The following is a 13,268-nucleotide window of genomic DNA, read 5'->3' on the forward strand; positions in this document are numbered from 1 at the left end:
TTCAATATGTGTGAATATATTTCTGCCAGCACTAGACGCAACCAGAGTAGTGAGTGGCAGCATTTTTCAGCTTCTGGCCCATGGTTGCTAAAACACAGCTCCTCAGTCATACGGGACTGGGCAGCTGTGGCTGGGTTGCATCCACTTCACACAGGACAGAAGACTCAGAGCAATGGGAAAGTGCATGATCCATGTACTGCTTGTTCCAGGAACAAACAGCATTGAAAGGTGACAAGAATTCCCGTAAAATTTCAGTTCCTGCCAGCATTTCTCAACTGGTTGGACAACCAGAGATGAAAAATCTGTCTGGATCTCTGCTGTCTCAAAATATTTGATATAACCAGAGAGAACATAAAATGGGATTCTTCTCATAAAATTTACCAATCAACTGCTGTGTGACTTTTACAAGAACATGTTGAGAAAGTCATAATAGTTTGGCAGCCTTCCTCTTTTAAAAAGTCTAATTCCTTCACGTAGTTGCAAAAACCACATTGTGGATCTAAGTTATGAAGTAAGACTGAAATCTTCCTCAAGTTTTATACTTTTTGTGAACTTTTAGGGGGAAAAAAAGGCTTTACAATTCCCTTGAGTTTGAAAATAAATAACATCTGCTGGACTGTGAAACAACTTCCATCCTCCTTTTTTGTTCCAAAGAGATGACATTATGCTTCATGTGTAATGTCCAAAAGTTACTCCAAAAAAGTCCCCAGGATAGAAGATATGAAGGTAGTCTGGTCAGAAAATCTAGAGACACTACTGAATTCCTGGAAAAAATATCTATCTGGTGAGTCTGTCAGTTTACAGATTTGGTATTCTATTTCCAAAGGAAATAAGGGTGCAAAACAACATCCTTTGAATGTTCTTTTTTTAAGCCATTTTATGCTTCTCTGCTTCTGGTACAGTTATAATTTTGCCTTACTCTTTATATGTATTAGGATTAATGAAGGAAAATTGAAAAAAAAAAAACTAATAAAGAACATTTTTTCTTTGAATTTAGTTAAGCTTTTTTAAAGCTTAATGTTGCCTAATTATTTTTTGCCTGTTCCAGCCCCAGCTGAAGACTATTTCTGTGGTCAGGTCTCTCATGCAAGAAGCTGAACAGGCAATTTCTGCACATTATTTAAATAGGGGTATGAAGCAACTTGGGATGGGATGTTTCTTTAATTATTACCTTCAGGACTTTTCTGAGGGAAAACCAAGGAAGAGAATTTTTACTGATGTAGTTTCAAAAAGGAGACAATGTCATAGAACATAGAATATTCTGAGATGATGGGACCCCTGAGGCTCATGAAGTCCAAGCCATGTATTGCTGCTAATATTGAGGTATCTGCTTTCAGGTTTCTTGCAACCTTTGTTTTCCCTTCCCAATCCCATGTTGCTGAGTTTTGGATTTGGGGTTTCCTTCTCTTTAGTGGTTTGGAATAGGAGAGGCATAATGTCCCTAGCTAAGGAGCATGTTGAAACAGGGAATTGGCCTCTGCCTCCCTCTCCCATAGCACTGGCAGAGAGCAGCTGCAGCCCAAATCCCTGCTGGTCCCACTGCACTGAGCCCTGCTCAGTGCCTGGTGGGCCATCCAGCTCCCTGCTCTCAGGGAGCACCTCTGCAGAGCCTGTTGGGCTGCAGGGTGAGGCAGGTCTGGGTGAATGCACACCCAGTCATGCTGTGTCAAATCCAGCTCTAGGGAGCACAGACCAGACCTTGCCTGACTGACCTTGCTTGGTAGAGCCTGAAGCTCGTGTAGTAGTGCCTCAGGCATGTGCAGCCCAGGTTGTGGCTTAGAGAACAGCTTTTTACACCAAAGTGGCTGCTCTATACCCAGCAGATTACAAGAAACCCTTTGCCAAGGAAAAAGCACTGCTCCTGACTGCTGTATTTCTAATTTTTCAGGCATTACAGCTGCTACTGAAACTGGAATAGTCTGCTTCATCTGTGAGCTTGCTCACTCCTAAGCTTTTCTACATATGAGCAAAGCCAGGTTCTTCCACTGTCTCTGAAGGATTTTTTCTGTAATCCAGGCAAAGCTGAAGCTTTTCAACAATAGCTGTTCTTCACCCCAGGGCCCTTCTCACATGTCTGCAGCTCACTGCAAATGTCAAGAAGGGATCTGTGGAAATTTGGCCAGAGTGATTTTGTTCCTTTTCCAGTTTGAGTCCCAAGAAGCTGAGCAAAATGCAGCTCATCCCACCTTAAGGTTGTGTGAGTAATCCTATAGCAACAGCAAACAAGTACAGGAAGGACAAAATCCCCTTTGAAGTCCTGTTGAAAGCAGATTGGGAAACAACGTAAGAGGAATACCTAGCTCCCTGAAAAACAGCGTCAGCCTGTTGGCAACTCTTTACTAGCATCTCCCTATGGTGGGAGTTGCATAGATACCTCTCTCCCAGAGCATGAATCTGAGCAAAAGGAAGTTGGTAATTTCTTTCAGCTGCATTACTGACATGTCACTAATTGTTTCTAATGGCTGGTTGTGGCTTGTAGTTTTGTGTTTTCTTTATTTTTCTTTCCTTTTTTTTTTTTTTTTTTTTTTAATCTGAAGGCACAAAGCACACAACATCTGGAGTTCTTTGATGTGGTCTTGGTTTTCTATCAGGCTTCAGAGTTTCTTACCCAAAAGTAGCTGGGTATCAACTGAAGGGGGACTGTACCTGTCAAAGGGTGCTCCAGCACTTTCCTTTGAACTGTTACTGTGCTAACCAGATCCAGCTGCTGTAGATTCAGGGGACTGAAAGTCATGCTTTTTTTTTTGTGTGTTTGGTCTTACCCTTCAGGTGACATGTCTCTCTTTTTTTTTTTCTGTCTCAGCCACATTAATCGCTGATGCCACGTTTCTTGAGAATTGCTCTTTAAAGGATTTTTAAAAACAATCAGACAACTGAATAATCTCTTCTACATAAAAGGGTGAACTTGAACTTGCTCATTCTCCTCTCTCTTGGTAAGAATTGGTATGCAACTGAATAATCTCTTCTACATAAAAGGGTGAACTTGAACTTGCTCATTCTCCTCTCTCTTGGTAAGAATTGGTATGAGCATCTAAAGATATTTTGCACCTTCTAAACTAAACACTACTTCCTGTGGCTATAAACATGAGCAGCTGGTAGCCCTCTTCTTTTCCCCTGTGTTTGTCCAGGGCAACAGCTTTTGTCTCCTGTATTCAGGAAGGGATGCTGACCCCACCTTGGCAAGGGCCAAAGCCAACCAAAATCCAAGAGAAGCAAAGACTCTTTACATACTTGGCAAGAGCTGGCAGGGGGCAGGGGCAGGGCTGGCAGAACGTGGGCACTCCCCTGACAGCGTCACCAATGAAGCCATCTGGACACTGCTCGCAGTGCTGTCCTGTTGTGTTTCTCTGGCAGTCCTGCAGTGGAAAGAGACAGAATGGTGAAAGTTAAATGGAGGTGCTGCCTGATTCAGAAAGACATCTTTCGGCTGAAGACCTGGCCAATCGGAAGAGCGGCTGATACCAGGTCTTGACCTTTCAAGGTGTTGACGGATTCAGGCAAACAAGCTGACACAGCTGCAAATAAAACTACTATAATTGATTACAATGACCAGCAGCAAGGGTTGACAAGCAGCAGTACAGGACAAAACAGACATATGAGGCCGGCAGATGCTGGAGCAGAGATGTCAGAGCTACTCAGCTGTAGCTGCCAGCCCTGTTTTGAACTGCATGTGTCAGAAGGGAAAAGTCCCTTTCAAAGACTCCAAAACTGAAAAAAAAAAAGGTATCTGCTGGTAAATCCCATCAACAGACTTGAGCCAAGACACAGGTTCCAGCAAGACTGCTTCTGGGACTTGATGACTGGAAAAGAGAGTTGAGAGCTGTCTCACCAAGCTACTTTAGAAGAGTAGGAAGGATGCAGAAAGGCTTTCCACCCTGGCAATTGTGCAAGGGGTTTTGCAGTGTCCCTGAATCAGAACTCTCCAGTTACAGTGCTTTGTAAGGACACAGTACAGATGCGAGCAGCTGTGCCAACCTTGAGACAGCAAGGAAGCAGATCCATGGCAGACATATGTGGAGAGCTACTCTATCAGTGTATATTTGCTATAGGTTTGGGCTTCCTTGATTCTTCCCTCTTCTGAGCTAATACCATGGCTCAAGGAAACTGCAGACTGACAGATGTGATTGCCATCCCTGGGAAGATGACAGTGTCTATAATAAAGAAGAAGACCTCTGAGTACATGAATAAGCATCAACTGATTCAGGAACTCCTGCTTCACTATGTGGTGCAAAATGGTGCAAATAAGCAAGGGTATGAAGGGGAACCAGAGGATGTCACCTATCTAGACTTCCACAAAACAACAACTAAGTTGACAGGATACTTGAAAAAGGTTTCTTTTGCAAACTGAAAGCTGATAAAGAGTAGGAAATCAAGGGTAGGATATGGCAGTAACTTTTCAGAGTGGGAAGAATATTCAGATCACCTAAACCTTGGTACTGATGGGAGTTTTGTTCTCTATTCACCAGTGTCTCACAGAGACAGAAAATGAAGGGCTGCTCAGCTGGGATGGAAAGGCAGGAGGGTGTGGCTGGGTTATGTATAACTCAGAAGTTTGTAAACAAGCTGAATGCAATACAAGAGTTCACCCAAATTCTCCAATACAAGAACTGAGGAGCACTGACTTGAAAAGGTACTTCCCAACACAAAACATAGACTTCTGCTATTTGTTGACAGGAGGCAAGAGGACCTGCAGGGACAAAAAGGGATTCCTTAGAAGAATTAATGGGCAAAAGATTTATAAATGGATATTCCAAGGACCCAAAAGGTATGTACCCTGTGACATACTCTACTACAACAGCTGTGGGTGATAGTGGAGTATAAAACAGAGACTTCAGAAATGGGCCAGTCTAGGTTCTCTCCTAGCCTAGACCTCTCACTGCCACTGATGGAGAACATCCATTGGCTGCAGAGACATTCAGTCAGGCCCTGCATGGGACCTCTTGTGCTACTTGGCCCAGGAGCTAGGAATTGACAGGGAAGCTGTGTGTGGGATTTCAGGAGTGCTCCAAATGGGAGGGAGCTCCCTATCCTGGGGCAAGGGACACCTTGTGCTGGAGTGGGGATGGGTGAGCTCAGCTAACCAACTGCTCACCTGCAGCATCCCCTGCAGATTTGACACTCACTTTCTTCTCCAAACATGGTGTGTTCTCTGGAGAAATGAGTATGAGATGAGAGGAATGCGATTAGGGAAGACATTTAATGAAAACAGTCAAGCTTCACTTGCACAGGCATTCCTAAATTAGTTTTGTATCCACATGCTATGACTTGGATTTAGTGGCAGAATTTTGTTTTGGCAACGCTGGTGTTTTTGGTTTTGCTTGTGAAAACACAACTGATTTTTTTACCCAGTATTTCTTATTTGAATTTCATAAAGGCTCCCCAATTAGGACTCCTTATTTTAGCTCAGATCCTTTTTGATTCTAGAAGACTTTGATTGTATTGCTTGCTGCATGCTTTATAGTCACAGAGAACCTGTTTCACAGAAATAATTTTTTTTTGTACAAGGCTGCCATTTGGCCAGAGAACGTTATAGCATGTGGAATGTGATGAGAAAAAGGAAAAAAAGTTGATTTTTATTCCATAGATCTTAAAACAGATTAGCCATCAATAGTTTTAGAGTTAAAGATGGTTTTACTTAGTCATATTTGCTGCAAGGATTAAAATATTTTATATGTAGTAAATCAGAAGGTTATTTTAACAAAGAGCCTCTAAAATGAAAGAATATTAGGGGGCAGTTTGAACAGGAGGAAGGCAAGGAGGAGGAAAGAAGTGGACTAAGAAGGGCATGTGGTGAGAACCAGAAGGCTAATGGAAGCCTTATACAGTTTTAAAAATATTTTGCATTTGTCATTATCCAATGAAAAAGTGATGTTAATGTATCACCAGAGAGACAGGAGAGCGTGGGCACTGAGCACTTGAAGTGCTTGAGCCACCCTGCATCTGAAGCACTGGCAGAGGCCTCGGGTGTGTTGGTTGTAGCCTTCACCGTGTTTGATCAATTCACTTCACCCTGTTTGTCCTCAGCTCTCCAAACAACACACAGGTATTAACAGAGTAAATCTGCTACTGGTTTCCAAAGCTCAAATATGACTGCAATGAGCAGAGCAAGACAGCAAGTGCTGCTCTTCAAATCTGCAGTTTTTCATCTTCTAAATGGAAGGGAAGTGAAAAAGGGCTCTCTTACCCCAGATACCCCATTATCTGAGTGCACCTTTGTAGTTTTTCTCTGGTTAGTGATTATGTAAAAGCGAATTTAACTTATTTAGCCAGACAGAACTTTTGTGGGTATTTAGAACCATATTTTTACAGTGATAGAAAAAGTGGCCTGATATTTTATGTTCATTATTTTGCAACTCCAACTAAACTGCTGAGTGCATTAAGCCCCAGAGACATCTCTGAAGGCTGAGAGAACACCCCTGCAGCTCATGGGTGATTCTCAGCATTGAGTGACACTGGTGTGGTAATTTGAGAAAAGTGTTTTGCTTCTCAGCGGATCGTATTGAGTGGATTATCAATAGCAGCCTGGCTTCTAAAGGCTTCTGTTTGAGTCTAGAGCATGTAGTCAGTCATCCATCAGTACACCAGCAGCTTGTCTGATGACAGAGTGGCTGGATTGTATCTGCCTGTGTAAGAAAATATCTTAGCTGGTCATAGTAGTCTGCTCTGGCACTCTCCCTAAGTGCCAACAATCAGTGTGAGCATTTTTACCTCTTACTCTAACTGTTTGTGCACACATGAAAAGAACATGAAATAGTGCTGTGAGTGGTGTGGGGGGTGTGCGGTGTTACTTGGAAATGGTTGTCAGCACTGAGCTCCTAGGCCCTTTTGATTGGAAAGTAAAGCTGGAACTATTGTTCTGGGAACACAGAACACTTCATGTGATGCTGTTCTTCTCAGAAGATACATTTGAGCGCAAATAATAGTGAAAAGTTTGTTGATCCTCTTCGGGCAGTAGTACTAGGACAAGTTTCCCCAGCACAAGACAAGCATGCCTGTGTAAACTGATATAACTGAAAAACTGAGGTGGAAATCTGCTCCACCCTCATTTAGGTGCATGAACTTGCAAGAGAAGGGCTCATTCTGATGGTCTTTGAAGGCGCCAGCTTCATTAAATCTGCCATTTATGCAGTTTTAGGGAAATTATTTGATCTGAGGGATAACAAAGTGCAATTTAGGCAGTCTGGATCTTCTCCATAGGAAACAGGTAGCACACTGTTTTTCTGTGTACCCTCTAAAATTAAAGAAAGACAGAACCTGCCACAGTGATGCAGAGCACCTGTTAGACACCTAATGCTGGATGGCATGGAGACACTCTGGGGACAGTCAAAATTTAATACTCAGCCCTACCTCTGGTGAAGTTAGTACAACAACAAACACCCACTAAAAACACAAATGCTCCCCCCCCCCCCCAAAAAACCCAAAAAAAAAACCAGGGTCTTAAATATTGTCTGTGAAATCTAAAAGGGTCCTCAAACCTTGACAGTCTTGCCACTTTGGAGAGGAAAATAGTAATTGCTACAATGTACCAGGAATTGTTGGTTTGTTTACCTTTTTCTCCCTTGTTACTTGTCCTTCTGAGAGATAGTCTTTTAACAACAGTTAATGCAGAAGATTGCACAAGGATAAATAAGTTATGTAGCTAAAGAGATGCAGGTGGCTCACATGGATGTGCAGTCTGTATTTAGAGGTACATTTAGACTTCCCCTCATACATGCTCTTGTATCTGAGGTTACAGAACTGCATAGCATTGCCCATGCCAGCACAGCAGAATTTGTTGCTATCCCAAAATAATAATCCTAAAAAAAAGGAGTGCAGCATAGCGACTTGAAAGCCAAGAGTTGTACATGTTTTATCTTTTCCATCTATGAGGTTTAGGGTTTCAAGCTTTCTCTCTCCAGCCACTGTGGGTGAGATGCAGTGTCAGTTTTCAGAATTTCATATGGAAGAAGGAGATGAGGCATTTAAAGTAAGCATAAAATCTTGTGTAATTTTTACTAAAGACACCTGTCTAAGCAAAAAAAAAAAAAAAAAAAAAAAAAGAAAAAAAGAAAGAAAAGAAGAGAATAGCTACAAAACTCATTTCCTGATGTGGTTTGGGTCAAAATACCCCCTCTATGTCAAAGTTTTGATTTGTAGACCTTGTCCTGTATTAGTGAAGTGGGAGATGTTGCCTTGCCAAACACACCAGACCTGCTACTTTCTCAGCCCATCACTTGTGGCAGCCAACTGTGACAAATGTGGCTGAGCAGGTGGGAGAGCAGCAGCAGCCCCTCCTCACAGTCCTGGCCTGAGCTCTTTTGTGCCTCTTACACCAGCTGCGCAGGAGTAGAGACAAAGTGGTTTCATACTGGGGGCCACTATGTTGCATGTTTTCAACAGTAAACTGGGTAGGACAACAAATGTAATACTAAGTTAGATAGCTGAGGGGGAGGGAGATATCTATACCTGAGAAAATGTCCTGACTAACACTAATGTTTTTGACAATTACTGCATTCTAATACTGTGTTCTTGTTAGAGTTTCAAACATATGTCACCAATGCTGAATAGGTATCTGCAGCCCATCTTTACAGAAAGAAGCAGTGAGCTATAAGCAGCAAGGCTCTTTGTGAAGGCAGAAGTACCTAACGAGCTGGGGAGTTTTGCTAGCTCCCTACTGCTTTTTGCTCATGCTTGATGGATGGTTGTAGATCCACTGGCAATTCTCCAGAACAGCCTTGGCAACCATGTGGAACATATTATCCTCTTGGGCAGAGCTGCCAAATCTGTTCCAACCTTTCCACTCAGCTGTAAACCCAAACGCTTAAACACAAATCACTTACATGACAATATGCGCTATTGTAAAAAATTCCATAAAAGGCTGGAAAGGATACCAGTGGATTTATCCTCTCCACTGCTAGGATCATTTGGTCTTTCTTGTTCCAGAATGGTCACATATATTTATTTCCTTATGAGTATTTAGGTGCCTTACATAAAGACCGATCAAATATATAGAACTGAAATGATAACAAACCAGTTAGAGATTTTAGGGAGACAACAAGAAATTTACCTTCACCTCCTGCTATAATGCTTTCTCCAGACTTCTGTTCTGTGTTTTCATGCATCAAGGAAGATGTCATCTTCGTTAGCAGTAGACACCTCACGTAAGACACTGATAGCTCAGTCTAACAAAAATTTTGCCTGGATAAACATCTTGGTATTTTTAAAGAGCTTTCAACCTTTTAATCCATTTTGTTGTGTTCATTTGGAGTCACCTCAAACAACTTGTTTCCCTAGACTGTGCAATCAAATTTTTAGGTATGGTAAAGCCCTGTGAACTGTACTACTTGGACAATCCTATGCAGTGGTGACAGTTCATTGCTTTAGGAAAGCTGTTTCACTTAAATATGACACTCTTCTCAGAGGTGACCATCACAGCCCCTCTGATGATCAGCCATTTGAACACCACTCCCATGTCTGAATTTTCAAATGTCGAACCTTCAGCAGAGGTGCTCTAAGGAAATTTGTCAGCTGTGGGGTGCAGTCTGGGGGAATGGTGAAGGAAGTAAAACATTCCCTTCATATCTTCCTATCTTACTAGAAGAACATGATGGGCTTTGCGCAGGGGAAATGCACATCCCTGGGTCTGCAGACAGCCACTTGAAGCTCTTGCAGTTTCACCCAGTTAGCATCACATATATGCATGTTTCCAAAATCAAAAGCTAGAGCCTGAAAAGAGATTTAATTTTTTTCCTTGTAGCCAGGATTGAGAAAATTATGTTAAAAATCCAAAGTCCAAGATCAGCACAATGAATTGGTATTTCTTCCCCTACTGGTCTTACATGCATCACCTGATGGTGTCTTTGAAATTAAACATTGTTTGACATCTCTCTTTTAATCTAAGTAGAGCTTACACTGTGCTGGCTATTCTTCTTCTAAGCACTTCACTGGTTTTCTATCCTAACAAAATGGACTGTGTGTCTCTTCAGTTTTAGTCACAGGACCACGTGACTGATTTCTCTACTGTTTTTATGTAGACATCTATGCAAGAAAGGCTCTGTCTGCAATAATTCCTTCTGTCGGGTTATCTGAGAAGATTGTTGATTCATTGATTGTGTCATTCAATAAGCTTTTAATGACTCTTGGATTTGATTTGCATTCTATGAATAAACTGAGAGAAGTTTTTAAACAGAACCTCAAGATATATATGTCGGCAGAAATTAAACATATGAGCACTCTACCTTAAGGCATCATTAAAAAGGGTTTAATTTTATTTGATTTTGAATTCAGGGCACAGGCCAACGAAAATTTCATTAATTTGTATGCTGTGGGAAGTACATTTGCCAAATTGATTTGAGGGATTTGCCTAACATGATGGCCTCAGAGCATCATATGGGGCCCGACCCTTTCTTTTCATCCCTTCTGAAGCAGAGTATTTTCCCTTTTCATACTGTCTTTTCCATTTATTCAGGTCTAAACAGATTAGTTATTACTTAGACTATAAAAAAATATCTACCAACCAAATGCAGTGTCATTATTACTTTCATGTTATTATTGCTTCCAGCATTGTTAGCAGAGTTAACTTTTAAAAGTGATGGCTTTTTTTAATGTTTGAAACATTCAATTATGATGATAGATATATAGATATATATCTAGATATAGCATGAAGTTATAGGAAACTTTAACTTAGGGGAAGATCGGTTCTCCTAAAGATCCACTCTAAAGATGTTATATATCTATGGCTCAAAGTTAAGATATGGTTACAGTGGAGAGACCATATGTGATAAAACTTTAGAATGCTGTTGCATCTTGGAAGCAGGTAGATAGCAAGTTCATAATCATGGAAATAGAGGATGACAACTATAGTAATGTGGGATAAATAAAAATTTAATTTTTAACAGCTCATTAAAAAATAACTGAATGCAGAAAATCTTGTCTATCAGGTGTGGTGGTTTCCACTACAAGAGTAATTGGAGTAGGTTACCTAAAAATTTGAGAATAGAGAGAATGGTGAGCTCTCCATACCATATGGTCCTATCTCTTCACAGGAACTCCCAGCTATAGAGGTATTGACTCATTTCTGCCCCAGCAGGCTTTGGCCAGATCCGTACATGTCCTTCTCCAGCTCTTGCTGCTTTGTCCACTGGTTGTAATACAAACTGCATTACCAACCATCAAGTCACCTTTTCCTAAACTGAATTAATTAATTCATCTCACATGCTTCTTCCTGCTGTAATTCAAGGTACATCTTTCTTGCTTTCTTTCTCTAAGCTTTTCTTCTCCCAGGCTTTCTCAGTCATGTTTCGTTGTTTACCAATTTCATTAGTCTTCCAAACTTCTCTGGAAATTTCTGAATCTTCAGGAAGGTCTGTTACTGCAGTCCCCATGGGCATCTCTGGTTCTGTTTTATGCTATCAAACATTTAAACCTCCTTTTCATTCTGCAATTTTCCTCTACTTTCACTTTTACTTCACTTAAGCCTTTTCACTGTTCCTTTTTATTCAGAAATAAATGACCTGAGCTTAATGGCATTTAAAATCCTTCAGATAAGCTGTCAAAGGGCAATTTGAACTCAAACAGTAAACTAGGCTTTAACTTTTAGTTTTATTCCTTACTACCTAGCTGGTTCCAAGAGAAGAAACACCAATCAGGAATGCACATTTACTTTCAGATTATTTCTTCCTGATACTGTAAATTTTCTGGTTTTGTTTGTTTGTTTGCCTTGAACCTTTGACTTCAGCCTTATTTTTGTAGAAGATAGGAAACAGGTTTTCTGATGTGTTTGTAGCCTGAGGGTATTATCACTTCCTAACTCATATATTCTGATCCAGAAACTCTGTGGTGACCAGAGTCATCAGACGCAGACGTTTGACAAGCTCTCTGTCTTGTTCCCAAGTCTTCCATCTTCCCAGAAGTTTCCCCTTGGCATCATTGTCACTTGACACTAAGGGGACAAGAATCCCATGAGCCAAAACCCCTTGTGCATGTGAAAGAGAATAGCTGAGAATGCCTGGTGGTCTAAAACCACTTTTGAAAATTTGCTGAACAGCTGCACTGTCTTCTTCCCACAGAAATAAAAATAGTAGGAAATATGCCATGGAACTTGATGTATTTGTATAACTGAAAACTTGATAGTGGTTTCAATGATGCAGAGTATGCGAATATTATGAGTCCATTTTATGGAGAGATAAACTGAGGGCAAAGGTTTATGACTTGTCAAAAGCAACACATGGCAGAGCAAGGGGCTCTGGGCTCTACTCCTGCTTTACAAGATTGCAAAAAGCATTCTAGTGCCTAGCTCTTGCTATGTGGTTGAAATACAGTATTAACTTGCATCATTTATTTAGTGTATTAGTGCCCTGATTGCCTGCTAGTAGTTGGGATTAGTTTTACAGGGCTGATTTTTGCTCTGGAGCTACAAATGTTTGACTACCATTACTAACACACAGCTTTCTGTATGAGGTGATTCTGAGTCAGATTGAACATATGGGAAATTGTAACAGTACCTTGGAATTCAACACACTCTTCCCCTGGTGTATTGTTTCAGCCTTCTCATGTTGTTCCTTCACAGCAGGAGACTGCCATGCAGCTGAACTGCTATGGGTAACACATGCATATACACTCTCAGGGGTCACTCACCATTGTAAATTGTTTATATTATACACAGCACTGTATTCATAAAGGGGAGAAAGAAATGTGTTTGAATTTATAATTTTTTTTCTCCAGAGGTATACAAAACTCTTCCCATATTTCTGATGGACTAAAAATTTTCCACATGCTAAGTCTCACAAATGCTGCATGAGGGAAATGTTTAGAATCTGCAGAGATAATTTACGTGAGAATTAATTTTGATCAGGATAATTCATTCATGTGTTGATCTTGGCCCTACTTAGGATCCTTCTTCAGCAAAAAGCTCCTGTGGTACAGACACTGCTTTTGCAGTATATTGAAAGTGAGCACTGGTGTTAAAAGTCAGACAATCAGGGAACAGAGGAATTCCTTACCACACAGATTCCTGATCCATCAAGGCATCTGTTTGCATTACCGTTACAGTTGCAAGGAGAGCATTTTCCTGAGCTGGTACGATAAAATCCCTCTTGGCATCCCTGCAATGAGAAAAAAAGTATTTCTTATACATATGTAGCTGGAGAGTTGGGTTTGGTGAGAGGAGAGGAAAGCAAGACTACAGCCATCAGGTCTCCCCAGAGCCCACTGTACAACCCCATCATAGCAGACCACACACACTGCTGAACTTTAGTCTGTTTTTTCACTCTCTGTCCTGGTGCTTGGGT

General features: G+C 41.1%; 1 protein-coding gene across 2 annotated transcripts in view; it reads right to left on the bottom strand.

The window, feature by feature from the left end:
- The window catches only part of LAMA4 (laminin subunit alpha 4), a 99,552-nt gene that overhangs the window by 64,221 nt on the left and 22,063 nt on the right, over positions 1 to 13,268 (bottom strand). For both annotated transcript variants that reach the window (XM_058835330.1, XM_058835329.1), the window contains exons 2-3: positions 12,981 to 13,082; positions 3,232 to 3,356 (exon numbers count right to left, since the gene is read on the bottom strand). In XM_058835330.1, coding sequence (XP_058691313.1) covers positions 3,232 to 3,356; positions 12,981 to 13,082 — 227 coding nt within the window. The remainder of the gene's footprint in view (positions 1 to 3,231; positions 3,357 to 12,980; positions 13,083 to 13,268) is intronic.

This window comes from Poecile atricapillus, chromosome 3 (assembly GCF_030490865.1).
Source record: "Poecile atricapillus isolate bPoeAtr1 chromosome 3, bPoeAtr1.hap1, whole genome shotgun sequence".
In the NCBI taxonomy this organism is placed as follows: domain Eukaryota; kingdom Metazoa; phylum Chordata; class Aves; order Passeriformes; family Paridae; genus Poecile; species Poecile atricapillus.